The sequence below is a fragment of the Epinephelus lanceolatus genome, chromosome 23 (genome assembly GCF_041903045.1).
Source record: "Epinephelus lanceolatus isolate andai-2023 chromosome 23, ASM4190304v1, whole genome shotgun sequence".
NCBI classification, from domain to species: Eukaryota; Metazoa; Chordata; class Actinopteri; order Perciformes; family Serranidae; genus Epinephelus; species Epinephelus lanceolatus.
Window position 1 is genome coordinate 17,981,837 of NC_135756.1, and position 16,035 is coordinate 17,997,871.

Consider the following 16,035-nt stretch of genomic DNA (forward strand, 5'->3'; position numbering starts at 1 on the left):
ATTATGTCCCCAAGGAAAACTTTGAAAATACTTTATTCTATTAGATAAAACACATGTTGACAGTCTGTTCTTCTCACCTAAGCCATTGTTTTGCAGCAGCAAAATGTATTTAGTGGACTCAAAAAGCAATTTATTATATCACTCTAGTAGACTAACTAAAGTTTGATTTGTATTTGTAATATCAATAATTTATATAATAAAAATATCGATGCTTGGTGCTGTGTGACAACACAATATTGCCACACAAAAATATCGCAATACTATCCTAACCTTAGCGTAGTACACACCCCACACTCAGAACAGTGCGGTTTTATTCTCAATGGAACAAATTACCTATGATTTTAAATAGATAATACAAACACACACAAAATGGCAACTATTTATGCAGTTCTCACTTCATGTGCCGTGAAATCAGGTATTTTAGGCTGCAACAATCCCATAAGATTCTAGGGGCAGGGAATAAAATTGTACAATCAATACACCCTATTAGAGTAATACAATCAATAGCTTTTTCTATCCACTACACACATTTTGGAAAAAAAGGCTGAAGTGAGATGAACAGACTGAAACTTTATCTTATTAGATACAACAGATGTTTACAAAGTTTTCCTTTGGGGACATAATTTACAGTTTAAAAAAAAGGTAATATATCTCAGTGTATATTATCACAATACTCAGCATATCGCGATAATATCGTATTGTGATAATATCGTATTGTGGATCCTCTGGTGATTCCCACCCCTATAAGGTTATATACAATTATACAACAGCTAATTCCAACCGAGTAATTTGATTGGACGAGAGGCATTCCGTGAGTGGGACATGTTACAGTAAAATCACTCCGCTCACAGGTGTTATAAATATAAATACAACCGCTAATTAACCAGCTGTCACACTTGCTACATTGACGCAAACTGACACTACCCTATAGCATTACACCAAGAAGATGGATATTTTCCCCCAAATCACATTTGAATTAAATTATGAGTGTTCGTCAGGAGAGGACGAGGAAAAGGACAGCCAGGACTCTTCTGTGCAGACCTCCAGGTCTGTTTGAATCCGGCCGTGCCAACATCCAGGTTTGCCAACGTTTGATCAGCCGAACTGGACGAAGTTACACAGCTGCAGATCAATGTAAATACAAAGTAGCTTGTGAGTTCCTGGCGTGTGTGCTGCGTTGCCTGGCAGCAGACTGGCGAACTGTTTTTTATCACGGAGCTACATAACATACTTAAATAATTTATTTCATCACCTTTTGTTAACATTTCCTTACTCAGCAGGTTGTGATGTTGTACTGTATATCATCACGGCTGTGATTCAGTCATAGGCACGAGGCTGCGGAGTTGCCCCCTGCTGGTCTTGAGATAGAATGCAGGTTTACGGCACTTGCGCATTGGCTTCACTTTTAAGACCCGGAGGCTACGTTCACTTCTTTTATACAGTCTTTTATACAGAACAGTCTATGGTTATGGCTATGAATAATGAGATTGTGTGCATTTTCTTCCTCGACACTGATTTCTGTTTATGAGATGAAATGTCTATAAAGACTTGGATGAGGAAAAGAGAAAGACAGATACAGAGGAACAGAATCAACGTTGTGTAAATATAATTGTACCCTTTTCATGATTTCTCTTCTTGATTGAGTGAAGGAGCAAACACTGTTACCTCGCTCCCTACCAACCCTTTCCAAAACTGTGGCATGGTCCAATTTTCTTCCCAAAGAGTCTGAAAATTGTCTTAAAATCATTTTGAACCAGAAACAGCAGCCACACACTGACAAGCTGTAAACTGACAGAGAGAAAACCACAAACTGCAAATCTAAAAACTACAAAAACAAACCAAGTAAAGCAAACTACTTTCTACTGCCACACACAGTGAATCCTGTTGGTCTTTAACCACTGACATTAGATTTATCATGGAGAGACTCTTTAAGGTGAACACGCCTGGCGAGTGGTAAACAGGTCATCTAGATACAATACAAATCCTTTTTCCCCTATTGGTTGTCTCGTAACTTTTACACAGAGTCTGCTGATGTTGACAGAAACTCTCTCCATGATAAAAATGCTTCTGTTCAGTTTGATATTTTGTGAAAGAAGCTGACTGAGAACTTGACAGAAGCAAACAGCGAGGACACACGCAACCCAGCAACAAAAGACTGATTCATTTGTTTCTTCTTCTCCTCTCGTGCTTGATATCTCCATTTTCCCTTCTTCTCTTTATCTCCTCCAGTCTCTCTTTGTATGATTAATCTATTCCTCGCTCAAAAAACTTCCCTCCTGCTTCTTCTTCTTCTGCCCCTCTCCCTTCTTTCCCCCTGTGCATCATTTCCTGAACAGGTTTTCACTCCTCCTCATACACAGTGTTCTCTCATTGTTACCTGCGCCTCTTCCCTCCGCTGCTGGAGGCAGGTTTCGGGGTCCTGGTGGAGACGATCTGACAGTGGACGGTGCCCAGCAGCAACATGAGCCAGATGGCTCCAAACACCTCGGTGGTTGGTATCCCATGAGGCTGGGGGATGGTCACATACAGGACCGCTGCTGCCACTGCAGGGGGAGAGACAAACGTTACCACATTATAAGCAGAGAAATTAAATGCCAGTGTAAATGTTACTGTCTTAACACCAAACTCTGTGGCTTTTAACGCTTGTAGCTCATTGTTTTGGTTTCCCAGTTCACAAGTTCACATTTTCTTAATATGGATTTCAAATGTCCTTGCACCTACAGGAAATGTGCACACACAACTATGATCCATGCATGTAGAAGAAAGTCAAGGTGCCCGAGATCCAGATTTTTTTTCCCAAAAAAAGTTTGTGGAGACAAAAATGTGGCTAAAAGTTGATACTGGATTTAAATCCATCAAACTCCAGTGGTTGCTTTGTGTCTGCCAACTGTTATTGTACATTTACCCTCTTTTTGAAATGCTCTGTTTAGTTTAATGTCTTTAAACCCCCGTCCCGAAAAAGCCCAGTCTGCTCTGATTGGTAACCATTCCCGAGTGTTACATATCTGCACTCTCAGTGTCTCTGCACCATCATTGCTGTCAAATAAATCACCATAAAAAGCTTCTAAACCTAAATCATCACAACATGACATGTTGCAGCAGAAATATGATCCAAAATCAGAGAGAATTTTACAACATCAGCAGGTTCCCCTGACGTTGGTAGCATGAGGCTACATGTAACAATGTAGGCTAGGGATCAACAGATATGGTTTCTCAGGGTCAATTCCCTTACTGATTATTAGCAAATGATCAAGGAGACTGTTAACCGATATAATTTGGGGTAAAAATGAAAATATTGGTGCCAACATTTGAAAGAACACAAACTCCACAACACCAACACAAAACCTTGCAATAACCTATAAAATGCCTTTAGGTATCCTGTGTTAAAGTGATTAAACATAGGCTGCTTACTTTTAACATTATCTTAAAAAAAGAGCCACTGCTCTTCCACCTTCTTTACATGTACTGCAGCCTTCATTTCCTGAAGTTGGTATGCTGTACTCTCTGCAATTACACCTCCAAAACGTTAGCTGGCAATGGGGCTTCTACACCACCGTGTTGAGTGTTTGTGTTCTCTTTACTGCACTATTCAATGAATTTATTATATCAGCTCTGGGATGAAAAAAATATTCAGATAATAGTAAAAATGCTGAGTATGGCTGATAATCGGTTGATCCTTAGTGTGTGCTGTGTAATATTAAAACTGGCAGTAGTGTGCCTGCAGCAGATGACTATATCAAGACAGCCATCACAAGCTGACATTAACTTGTCATGAAAGTAAAAAGATGTTGGTAACAGAGTATTCAGAACAGTCTGAAGCCTGAGGTTTTTGCTCACAGGGATTTTTTTTTACATATGTTAACCTCATAATTTAAAACTTCAGCCACATTTAATATGAACATCAGACACTGGAACATAATACATATAACAGAAATAAAGAGAATCATAATAGGCCCTGTTTAAAACAAAGAGAAGGTGTGTGTGTGTGTGTGTGTTTTTATGTGGTATGTGGGGGAAGTGAGCAGGAAGGGCGGAGGGTTAGAGAGAGAGAGAGAGAGAGAGAGAGAGAGAGAGAGAGAGAGAGAGAGAGAGAGAGAGAGAGAGAGAGAGAGAGAGAGAGAGATGCAAAATAAAATAACAGTCTGTTCTCATCAGAGCTGGAAAGGGCATCGTGGTGTAGGTGGTGGGAAACACTGTGCAGTGATCTTGCAAGTGTTTGTGCAGCTCTGTAGGCGTAACCCAGGAGTACATGTTACTGCATGTGTGCTTTTAGAAAACCTGTTGTTGACCATCTTGTGAACTTGTTTTTTTGGTAGAAGATTTAAACAAGCGCTGAGGATCAATTGTTTTAACTCACCTTGCAACAGGTAGAGAGCCAGCAGTAAGAGGAAAATGGCTCTGGAGGTGACCTGGATCCACCATCGGTAAAAGAACGGGAAGAAGACGACTCTGACAATGCCTTTACGCGTCAGTGACGTCCATGGACTCTCTGGTTTGGCCTTGGCAAACGCCGAACCTTCAGAAGAAGAGAATAAAAACACTCAGGCACACACACTTAGTTTAACGAGAGGAACTAATTAAGCAAAAAGCTCATCACTTAATACATCCTGGAGTCACATTAGAGCAGTGTGTGTATCTTTCTATCTTTTGCATCTTCGCTCTCCGACTCCTCTTCCTCTCCTATCTCTGCAAAGATCTCTCATCTTTGTCTACTTCCCTCCGCCCCCCCTCCGTCTGGTCATCAACTCCTTCCCACATTTCCTCCTTGATCACCTAATCTGTCTTCACGTGTGATAAAATAACACCGGGAGATAAATTTGACGGATTTGATGAATAATTGAAAGTGTGATGAATATGAGACAGAAGCGAGGAGATGAGAACGCAGATGGAGAGATGAGGACAGAAAGAGGGTGAAGATTAACAGTGACAGGAGGCTGGCACGGTGACGCCGGCATCTCAGGTTCATGTGTGTGTTTTATGAGGAGACCATGTTGTGTGTCTCTTAGCTTTAGCAGAGAGCATGTTCGGGGTCTGATCTAATTAGCTTGATGAAGAGGAAGTACACACACACATACACACACACATTTTTTTCTCACCTCTAACCAAGTCCACATCTATAAGGTCTGGTTTGACATGTCCTGTCTTCTTTGGCTTGTTTCTCAAGCCCTGCAGGGGGAGACAGAGAGAAACGGAGTCAATGCCACACAAAGAAAACACACAGAGACATTAATTATTAATACACACATATTAACACACACACACAAACAGGAACTAAACTACAGGAGGCTTCTCATGCCTTCATGAACACACATATTCAGCTTTTAAGAAGGCACACCGTGCAGTCAGGCTCACACAGCTACTGGCTCTATTCTCCATTTCACTGTATGGGCATCTACTCACATCTACTGGATTAAGGAGCACGTTCCTAAACCTAAATGCATCAAGTCCATCTAAATGTTGAGTCTCTTTTGCTGCTTTGCATTTGTTAAAGAATTCAGTAGAGAAAAGAAAACCAGCATGAGTTTGCAAGTTGCACCCACGTACATGCATGATCAGTTAATCAGTCTTTTGGTTCAGGACAAATCTTTCACAAAATCTTGGGCAAGTCTGTGAATCTATTTGGATTTATTTGCCACTCACACATACACTTGACCTCCATGCAAAATTTCAGCCGCCTAGGGTAAAAACTGTGGCTGTCAAAGGGTGGGAAACTTTTTATAGACCAACTAACCCAGGAGCTGCTGGTTGCAGTCAATAAAAAACATCAAGACTTTGATGACAAGACTTTTTAGCTGCATCATTTCAACAAAGTGTGTTACAGCCATCATTCATCACAGTGAGGTTTACTGTTGTAGCTTCATACGTCAGTGCTTTTGTGCAGTTTATGACCATGGGAATAACACTCCCCTGTGGTACGCTGACTTCCTGTGCCAACCAGTCACTTCCTCCTATGATGCATACACTTCGTGTGTGCATGTGTGACTCATCTATCAGCTCAGCTGTGATGGCAAACTGTACTGACACTTTATGAGCAGTGGCTGTAAATTATAAAATTCACGTGTTGCAAGGACAGCTGCCCTCTGTGGGTGACAGCAGAACAGCATAAATACAATAAATATTTAAAGACATACTATGCAGGATTTTCCTTAAAAGAATCCTGTGTGTTTCCATTAAATGTACGGACTTTGGTGAAAACTACGAACACGCACGAGTTTTCCGCAGAACTGGAAACAAAACAAGTCTCGCATTCTTCTTCTTCTACGTTTTCTGGCGGTTGGCAACCAGCTTGTAAATGCATTACCGCCTTCCCGACCCAGAGTGTGGATATCACCATGGAGAGAGGTGCGCTACGTCAGACTTAATTCGAACATAACTGTTTCCATCCCCCGTTTTGCGAATCAACATTTTTTCCAATCAACCAAAACCCGGCTAAAGCGAGCGTATTTTAGTTTGTGCGAATCAGGGGATTTTAATTCGAATTTTGGCATTTCCATCATAATTTTCCAATGCGATATTTCTAGATGCGCATCTAAACAGGCTGATGGAAACATGGCTAATGTTTATTTCAGCTGCAAAGTTGGGCATTTAACATGGGGGTCTATGGGAATTGATTGGCTTCAGAGGTCAACCTCAAGTGGCCATTCAAGAACCTGCAGTTTTTAGGCACGTCTGCGTTGGCTTCATAATCCTGCCCAAGGTTGCTGCTTGGTACGTTCAAGCAGTGTAGGGAGCAGGGGCCAAGTTTGAATGTTGTGTTTACAGAAACCGACAATTCCTGCATTGTGTGTGTGTGTGTGTGTGTGTGTGTGTGTGTGTGTGTGAGGTTAAGTACAACAATGTAGGCGCTACTATGGTGAGCAGCCGGACAATAGTTTGGTTTTAATGAGGTTTCTTATCAATGGCCCTGAGTAAACACAGACATGACCACAGTGCTGTGTATACAAATAACACACAACTATGCACACAGCACACACACACAACTAACAGTTTCCCATCCAAACCAATACAAATGAATTTTTAGACATTATTTAGGTGGATTAATTGGCTTAGTCTTGTTTTGTGTTTAAACATTTAACATAAGAGAACTTAGGCTTCTAAAATCAAATGTAAAAATGGGAAAAACATTTATACTGAATAAAGTAAGGTATTGAAAAAGCATATTTTTGGTACCAGCACCCAAAATCAGGTATTTTATCAGCACTAGTATCAAATTTTCAAACAACACTCAGCCCTACTCAAGGGTTTTCACTTCCTGGGTACAAGAGTGGGGAAATTCTTAACAAGTCCTATCACATCTTTAAAATACTGCACATTTCAAGGATCTGAGTCACATTCGAGAGTCCTGTGAACGAACACACTGAGCTGTCCACTTCAATCTGACTGGCTCATGCTAATATTTACATACAGGCCAATCAGGTTCTGTGTTATCAGTAAATGGCCTGATACGGCGGCTTATCTTTTAATAGCACAACCAACGAGCGAAAGCGCTGTGTGTTAGAGAGAGAGACAGACAGGGAGAACGTGAGAGTAGAAGAGCAGGAAAGTAGTGTTTGTGCGTGTGTGTGTGTGTGTGTGCAGGGCTAAAAGAAGCCGATCAATAGCTTCCTCTTGGCAGTAGATTTACCGCAGCAGTAAAAGTCCTTCACAAACATCTCGTTTGGCCACGACTATTGTCGCCGTGCTATTCATAGCCTCTTATCTGTATAAACTAGTTTCTCCTTCACTTACAAGTTATGATGTCGCCTCACTGACTGATTGGTCCTGCATGTACGAATGCCGGTCATTCACTCAGGAAGATAAGAAAAGTGTAAGTGTTTCAAACAGCTACTCTTTGCATTCTTCATTAAAGGCTCCTTATCATGTTGCTTTCATTCATGCTTATCTGTGTGTGGCACTATCTGCTAAACACCTGAAATGGTACATATTTAAAATGTATTTCAGCAATGAGAATTTGAGCCGAAATAGTACTGGATATATTGTAGTTTCCTGTTTGTACCAGCAGGTGGCGACTGCATTTCCTCTGCAGAGCTTGGCACTTTGAAAACTGCAGAGTTGATAATGCAAGTGCTGGAGACTGAATTACTTTGACAGAGCAGCTTTAAATGCTTTAGGAAAAAGATGAAATAAAACTGTTAATATAATATTTGCACGTTTCTTGTCTTGTTTGCTTCTGCAAAGTCTGAGATCAGAAGGGAAACGAGGAAACAGTAGAGACAAGATCTGTTTCAGTTCTACTTTCCTTATTGGTCTTGAAACCATTTGGTTGTTGGACATCGATTATTCTTTTGCAAGTTAACACTGTGCGTTGTCAGAGATTAAAAATATGAATCTTCAGAGCATGATAAAGACTTAAATAGCAGCTGTATCTAGATTCTAGATTTAGCTGCTGTTGCGACATCTGGCTCCTTAAAACAGGTCCTTTTACAGACAGCTGAGTTTAATGATATTTATTGGGAAGAACTGGTTATCTAAATTTATTGAGGCTATAAACAGTTTAACTAACACGTTATAAGGGAGAGGAGTGACACATCTTGTTTCCATATCAAACTCAGATATACTCTGCTGAAACACACTGCTTAACACTCTCAGCTGCAGCTATGAACTCTGAGAAACCAATTACTCTACAGATGAGGACCCAAGGTTGCAGCACTGTGTTTGTGTCTGTGTGTGAGAGAGAGAGAGAGTGTGTGTGTGTGTGTGTGTGTGTGTGTGTGTGTGTGTGTGTGTGTGTGTGTGTGTGTGTGTGTGTGTGTGTGTGTGTGGACTTTGAGCTCATTAAAGAGAGTGTCTGTCTCACCTGTGTTTACAGGACAAGAGGGAAGTAGGAGGGAAGGAGGAGGTAGAAGTAGAAGTGGGACAGAATCTAGAAACTGCTCATCAGACGTCAATGAAATGTAGATGTACACAGTTTTCCTGACACTAAAACAAATAGCTCAACTAACTAACTGTAAGCAGCCTTTATATCAGGTCCTCGAACCCCACATGGGATCGTTGGTTGTGAGAAAACCTCTCATTAAATCTGAGGAAGGTCAGAAGTGAGAGGTCGCAGCAGACAGCTGAGCAGGCTCTAATTTCCACATCTCAAGTCACTCAAGTCGTGCACCCACACAAGCACACACACAAACTATACTGTCCCCTTATTAGCCTCTAATTTGTGCACAAACAGTGAAGCAGTGCTACAGGGGTCGACTATAATGTGTCCAACTAAAAAAGAGCAGAGCAGCTATTATGGTTGAGTTGCACTGTGGGAAATGGAGGCACCAGGTGACATCTCTGGTCCTGCTTCATGGAATTTGAGTCTGATAATGTTAAAGATGTGTAATGCTAAGGCGGTAAGTCCTGCTTTAAGAATTAAGTGGCTATAAAAGAAAACCATCTCCGAAAAAATGACAAATTCATGACAAAGTGACACAAAGAGACACCTGTTTTTCTGGTTACCTCTCTGCTTATATACCTACAACTTCCCTGTCCATGGTTTCACTTGTTGACATAAACTTTGGAATATCATGGCGCACTAGATTGCACCTAAAAATCCCCCCAATAGGATGCAGTAACAGTCACTTCCTGTATGCCTGATTGACACAAATATTCATATCAGAGCTATCATCACGATCAATCTTTATTTTATTTTCATTCTTTCTTTCTTTTAATTTCTATCAATATTAACTCTTTGGAGCTGTTATAATTGCCCTATTGTTTGAATGTGAATATAATATGCCTTTTGTTGTAGCGTTGTTATATGTTGTAATTTGAGGTGTAATGATTCTCTGAATCCAAAATTCGATTTTTATTCGATTCAATTATCAATTTAAACATTGTTTTTCAGCATGGTAGGCTATGCTGTTTATCGACTATCAAGTCTTGATTCGTAAAGGTTAACGGATAGTTTTGAATCCTGACAACTGTCATTTACATCCATCCATCCATTTTCAACTGCTTATCCGAAGCCAGGTCACGGGGGCAGCAGGCAAAGTATTCCAGACATCCCTCTCCCCAGCAACACTTTCCAGCTCCTCCTGGGGGACCCTAAGGTGTTCCCAGGCCAGATGAGATATGTAATCCCTCCAGTGTGTTCTGGGTCTGCCCCAGGGCATCCTACCAGTGGGACGTGCCCGAAACACCTCCAACTGGAGGCGCCCAGGTCAAATACCTGAACCACTTTAACCGACCCCTTTTGACGCGAAGGAGCAGCAGCTCTACTCCGAGCTCCCTCCGGATGTTTGAGCTCCTTACCCTATCTCTAAGGCTGAGCCCAGACATCGTTCTTTCTTTTTTCCTTTTTTTAAAATTACAGTTTCAACTTATTCTTCAACAGACAACAAACACACTGCATGTGTCGAATGCGATATAACCAAATCAAAATCAAATTTAAATGATCTATCAAAAATGTAATAACAATAACTTATTTCAACAGTTAATAAGTTCAGTTTGACTTTCCCCACCTGCATAAAGCCACCAGATCTTCACCTCACTTTCACTTCACTTGCGTAATCTACAAACTGTAGTTTGTCAACAACAGGTTTGTTGTTTACATGACTCATGGGGAAGGCAAAATGTTGCCAAACCAGTGACTTCAGGGAAGCAGGAGAATTTCACAGCTCTACTGTTGTTTTACGTCATCGCTGACCCTGGTCGGACGCAATGGTGTCACGAAAAGTGCAGCTGCAGGCTACCAGTTAGCTACGCTGTGCAACTAACCCAACAATTTTCCATTTAGAATCATGATTGTGACACCCCCAGTTGTAATCATCGAGGACTAAACAGAATCAAGGCTATTAAATGAAGTCTAGGACACACTCTGTGACCCCACGGGTTGGGATTAGAGCAATGTAACTAAAGCTGCGATGTTGGGAGGCTTACAGCAAACAGCACCAGAAATAAAGGGAAGGTGTCTGCTGCTCTGATGCTCTTTGGATGTTCTTTTTAGTCCCCTTGGGTGCGCTTGAATGGATGGCTGTGACAGACACCACAAGGTGTTCATGTTGAAAGCATTAGTTTGCAATCTTGTATAAAGGTCCTTTTCAATAATTGCAGAAATGTAATTCTGACTCATATCTTTATCTAAAAGGAAAAAAGCGTCCTGACCCAAGGCCGACTGTGGACACCGCTGTGAAAAGAATCAATCATCCTTGTGTTCTAAGATAGCACGTCAGCTACTGAGCCTTTTCAGCAAGTGCAGACAAGGTTTTACTGCATGTGTTGTTTCCCTATGATAGGACACAATATGATGCTGTGTCTTCTCCCCTTCTTAACCTCCTTGAACAGATTAAAATATGCAAATTAAACAGGAAGGACAAGGGAGCATGTGCACATTTCTGCTGTGAACTAGAGCCTGGGAATGAACCTCCCTACCTGAATCTGTTATGTCTGTTCTCAGAGGAACACACAGCACTGACTGGTCCCAGAAACACAGCCATATAACCCTGAAAAGATCGTTTTGTCATCAATATTTGATCTGAGCTGACCTTAAAGAAGTGTGCGTCACTCTAAGAGTCATTGTTGCAGCTCTTTCAACTTAAAACTGCCTGCTAAGGGGTAAAGAAGGCCAAAGTTTCAGTGCCACACTAATCATGCTGATCCAGCTGTGTGTTCACGTCACAAACAAAGACCACAGCTGCTCAGTTCCCTCATTCGTCTGCCTGCAGTTAAACTTAAAGGAAACAACTCCTTCCTGCAGCCAATCACGCAGCAGTGTTGCTACAGTGTGAACGTAGAGTGGGGTTAATAAACACACTGGGGTTTCTGACATGGCAACTCAAACCCAACCAGTCACAGTCTAGTAGTCTACAGCGTGGGTGAGCAGGCGTGCACTGTGGGACAACAAGAGGGACGTCCTCCCTGCTGTATACTCACCAGAGAAATAAACTGTAGAGAGGAGGAGGAAAAGATGGATGGAAGAAGAAGAGATGGAGATGGAGACAAAGGAGAGATGGGCAGGTGACACCCAGCCAGGAGGGCAGAGAGGACAGAGTTAAAAGAAAACACTGGAAAAGAACTGGCAGCATGGTGAGAGACGGCGACAACACAACAACGTGAAGAAACAGGGAGGAAGATGGAGGAATGAAAGTCAAAGAGAGGACAAAAAAAGACTTGACAGAGGATGAGGAGAAACTTTTAGAAAAAGCAGAGCAAAGAAAAAACAGGAAAATGGAAAAGTGAAATAACATAATCACGGAGCAAACAACAAAACAAACATACCTTTATTTCTCGCTGCTCCACTGATTTCTCCCATATCTGTTGATCATAGGCGCCAATCTGGAAAAATAAACAAACAAGAGGAAGGACAGATGAAGAGATATGAAGGGAAGAACATTTTAGTTTCGACACTGCGTACATCTCAGTGTTTGCAGAAAGAGGAATAATGAGCCACAATAAAGGTTTTCTTAGACGCACTAGAAAGCTTCACTTCCTCACAATGAAGGAGCTACAGTGACTCAACAAAGTCAAAAATTATCTCCACTACCAACACCTCTTAGCTGCACCATTACTGAAGACAGATTATATTCCTATAATTACAGATATTGAAGATAGTCATATGAGTCAGCAGGAACACATCGTTACAGCTGGCATTTTGTTTTGTGTGGGAGTTCAGGGTTTTAAAAGCTCTTGCTTCACAACTGGAGCTGTCACGATGTCATAAAACTGTTTTACAGCCGTGTCGTTAAATGCACAGTGATGAATCTTTTCACCATAAATTAGGATATTAACTTGGCAATAAATGTTTGTTACAAACCCCCCTAATTATGCTCATCCTGTGCAAAAGATTTAGGCGCACACAGCCATTACAGTAAATCCAGACTGTCGAGGATATACCCTTAGATTCCTGTGTAAGATGCTCATTATCACCCTGTAATCTCACACACTTTCTGGTCATGCCCAAAACTGGCTACTGACTATTGTAATCACTTCTTAAATGTTCTATCAGATATTTGAGTTAACAATTGAGCCTTCCCCAATGATCGCCATGTTTGGTATTCCTGAAGAAAATAATCATGTCTTGGTGAAACAAGCAAATGGGGGATTGGTAAGTGATGTTTGGGTTAATGGGTTAAATGTGTTAACAAACATTATTTCTAATGCTTGTATTTCTGTTACTGTGATACTATCTCTGTATTACTGCAATAAAAATGTGTTCACAAGAAAATAAAAAAAAACAACCCTAATTTACCCCTTAAACCCAGTTTTCCACTTAAACACACCCCTTAAAAAGGTCGCATGCAGGGTGCTCAACTATTTTTTTAATGATATATTAATAATTAATACATAAATAATTAGCCTGTACCTCTGTTGTATTTCTTTAGTGCAGTCTGGCATGTATATAAACAAGTGTTTGGTTTGTCTATTCTGGGCTACTGTAGAAACAAGATGGTGGACTCCATGGAAAGGACCCGCTACATATGTAGCTATAAACCCCTCATTCTGGGGTAATGAAAACACAAGGATTCTTACTTTCAGGTGATTATAAACCAATGAAAACATAGTTACAAAAATGATATAGTATTTCTGCAATAGATGGCCCTCAATCCTACACACTGGACCTTTAAAGCTAGAGTTGCTAACTTAAATAAAAGTAGTATACGAGACTGATAATCTGAAAAAAAAAAGTATCCCTCTGGCTCCTCCTGGTGTTCCTAATGGCATTTATAAGAATCCACTAAACAACCAATCAGAGCCAGGAGGAGTCTCTACCTCAGCTGTCAATCACTGTTTCTGCACACACTGTGCTGCCAACAACAGGGTACATGGCAAAGACAAGTAAACTGATGCCAGAAAATACTTGTCTTTGTTGTGTGGCAAAAAAGGGATGGGCAGTTTTTTTCCATTGCTGGTGACTAGCTATTGTGTTTGCAAAGCTCCTCATGAAGCCATGTTAGAGACTCCTCCTGACTCTGATTGGTTGTTTTCATTCAGACGCAGTGGGTTCTTGTAAATGCCATCAGAAGCACTCAGAGGAGCCAGGGGAACATGATCATCTGTCTCAGGTACCACTGTCAGGATATAGTGACACTTTCAGCAAATACACAAAAAGTTATTTCTTACGAAAGTTAACTTAAGTTCAACTAAGTTTATTGTCATACACATTAAAAAGTTAAATGTACATTTGGTGCAGTGAAATGTATCTGCTCTGGTTTTCTCAGCACGTAAAACTATACATAAGCAAGAGTATATAAAAGACAGCTATAACAAAGAGTCTGACAGCACTTTAAAACATGTAAAGGGCTCACTGCTCAAACATTTAAAACATGTTAGACTGCAGGTTTAAGCAGCTTATAAAAACTTGAGTGCCTCTGGGCAATATTACATATTCTGTACCAGCTTGTTGTAAATCATCACTGCAGCTACATATACAGTGTTTACTGAGGTAAATATTCAACCCAAAACTCCATGTTCTTATGGAGTCACCGTGTCATCAAACAGAAATACTGAAGATTCTGTCTGGTTGAATAGAACATCAGATAAGTAAAAAAAAGTGCCAGAATAGACCAGATCAACTCTTAACTTTGTGCATGACAAGTGTGGGTTTATAGTGTGTTACTTTTCCATGTACATGTTATTATTTAAGCCATATTTGGAGTTAGGGGTGCAACTAACGATTGTTTTTTTAATCGATTATTATGCCAGTTATTTTCACAATTATTAGATTCATCGTTTAGTCTATAAAATGTCAAAAAAAACTGTGAAAAATGCTTTCCCAGAGCTCAAAGCGACCTCTTCAAATTGCTTCTTTACCAAACCAACAGTCCAAAACCCGAATGCTATCTTACATTTACTACGTCATACATCATTTACAGCTTATGTTTGACCTTTTTGCTTGAACAATGACATATAATCCATTTACAAAATAGTCTATCTGGCATCTTTGAACACTTTGGGATCTCCTCTAGAGATCAAAATGAAGTTGTGTGGACTTAAACAAGGTTTGGCTGGAGTTGAAAACATAAACACACTTAAGCACCAAAGCCAAACCTGCTGAGTGCATCACATTTGACCCACAAACATTAAAACAACACACAGTTGTTGCTACAGTACACCTTCTTCCTTCACTCTCTTGTTTACTTTTCACCTCTCTGCCTTTACATTTTTCTCTCGTCTCTAAACCTGAGTTAAGAACCTGTGAAACTGGTCCAAAAAGGTCTTTGGAGTCAACCGGAGTGCACTTCACAGGGAACCTCTCCGACTGTATCATCGTGTGCTAAAGCCGACACGTGGCGAAGGGAGGAGGGTGTGACTGTGGGGAAATGCATGCAGCACCACCTGTCACTGTCACAGAGATCAACAGACCTGCAGACTGCGTGTTTGTGGAGGGGAAAGTGTGTGTACAAGTGAGCATGAGGCTGGTGGAGGTGGTTAATACACACCTACAGATGTATGACAAATACTGGTATGTGCAGTGTGTCTGTATGGGCAGAGAGACGGACAGAAAGTGCGGTTATCGTGGGAACAAGATAGATTTGTGCCTCCGCCAGATGTCTGACGTGGAAACAGACATACACAACACACCCCAAGGTCAAACTGTGCTCATTTCACCCTGTCAGAGTTTGAATCAGTAGCAGATCAGTAGCAGATAATAATACGCTTCGAGAAAATAAAAGGACACTACATAATTGTCGCTTTTCATTTTTCATACATAGTGTGTGTTCAGACTTAAAAGGATCAGCTAACTGCAGCAGATCAGTGTATTCATGAGTGTGTGTGTGTGTGTGTGTGTGTGTGTCTCTCTCTCTCTCTCTCCAAGGCATTGAGTCTGGGTCACCCTGCAAGCTTGCCAGTGGAAAGTCTGCATCTTTAATGAGACTTCATTAAACATGGATAGAAAGAGAGGAAGAGGGAGGTCAAAGACGAGGGAAGAAGAACATGAAGAGGGACAGAAAAAGGCTGGAGAGGAGAGAAAGTGTTTCTAATGTCCGTTAGAAGGTTATATTATGAATCTCTGTCTCTCTTCTGAGTAGTTAAAGAAATTATGTCAGAGGCAAATTCTCAGTATTTTTGTTTGTACTTGTTCAGCCCTGATGCTTGTGACATCCCTGTGTTAAC

At 40.9% G+C, this 16,035-nt stretch overlaps 1 protein-coding gene across 2 annotated transcripts in view; it reads right to left on the reverse strand.

The window, feature by feature from the left end:
- The window catches only part of LOC117249183 (protein PHTF2), a 65,914-nt gene that overhangs the window by 10,468 nt on the left and 39,411 nt on the right, over positions 1–16,035 (reverse strand). For both annotated transcript variants that reach the window (XM_078165508.1, XM_033614634.2), the window contains exons 4-7: positions 12,199–12,255; positions 5,097–5,166; positions 4,358–4,516; positions 2,378–2,543 (exon numbers count right to left, since the gene is read on the reverse strand). In XM_078165508.1, coding sequence (XP_078021634.1) covers positions 2,378–2,543; positions 4,358–4,516; positions 5,097–5,166; positions 12,199–12,255 — 452 coding nt within the window. The remainder of the gene's footprint in view (positions 1–2,377; positions 2,544–4,357; positions 4,517–5,096; positions 5,167–12,198; positions 12,256–16,035) is intronic.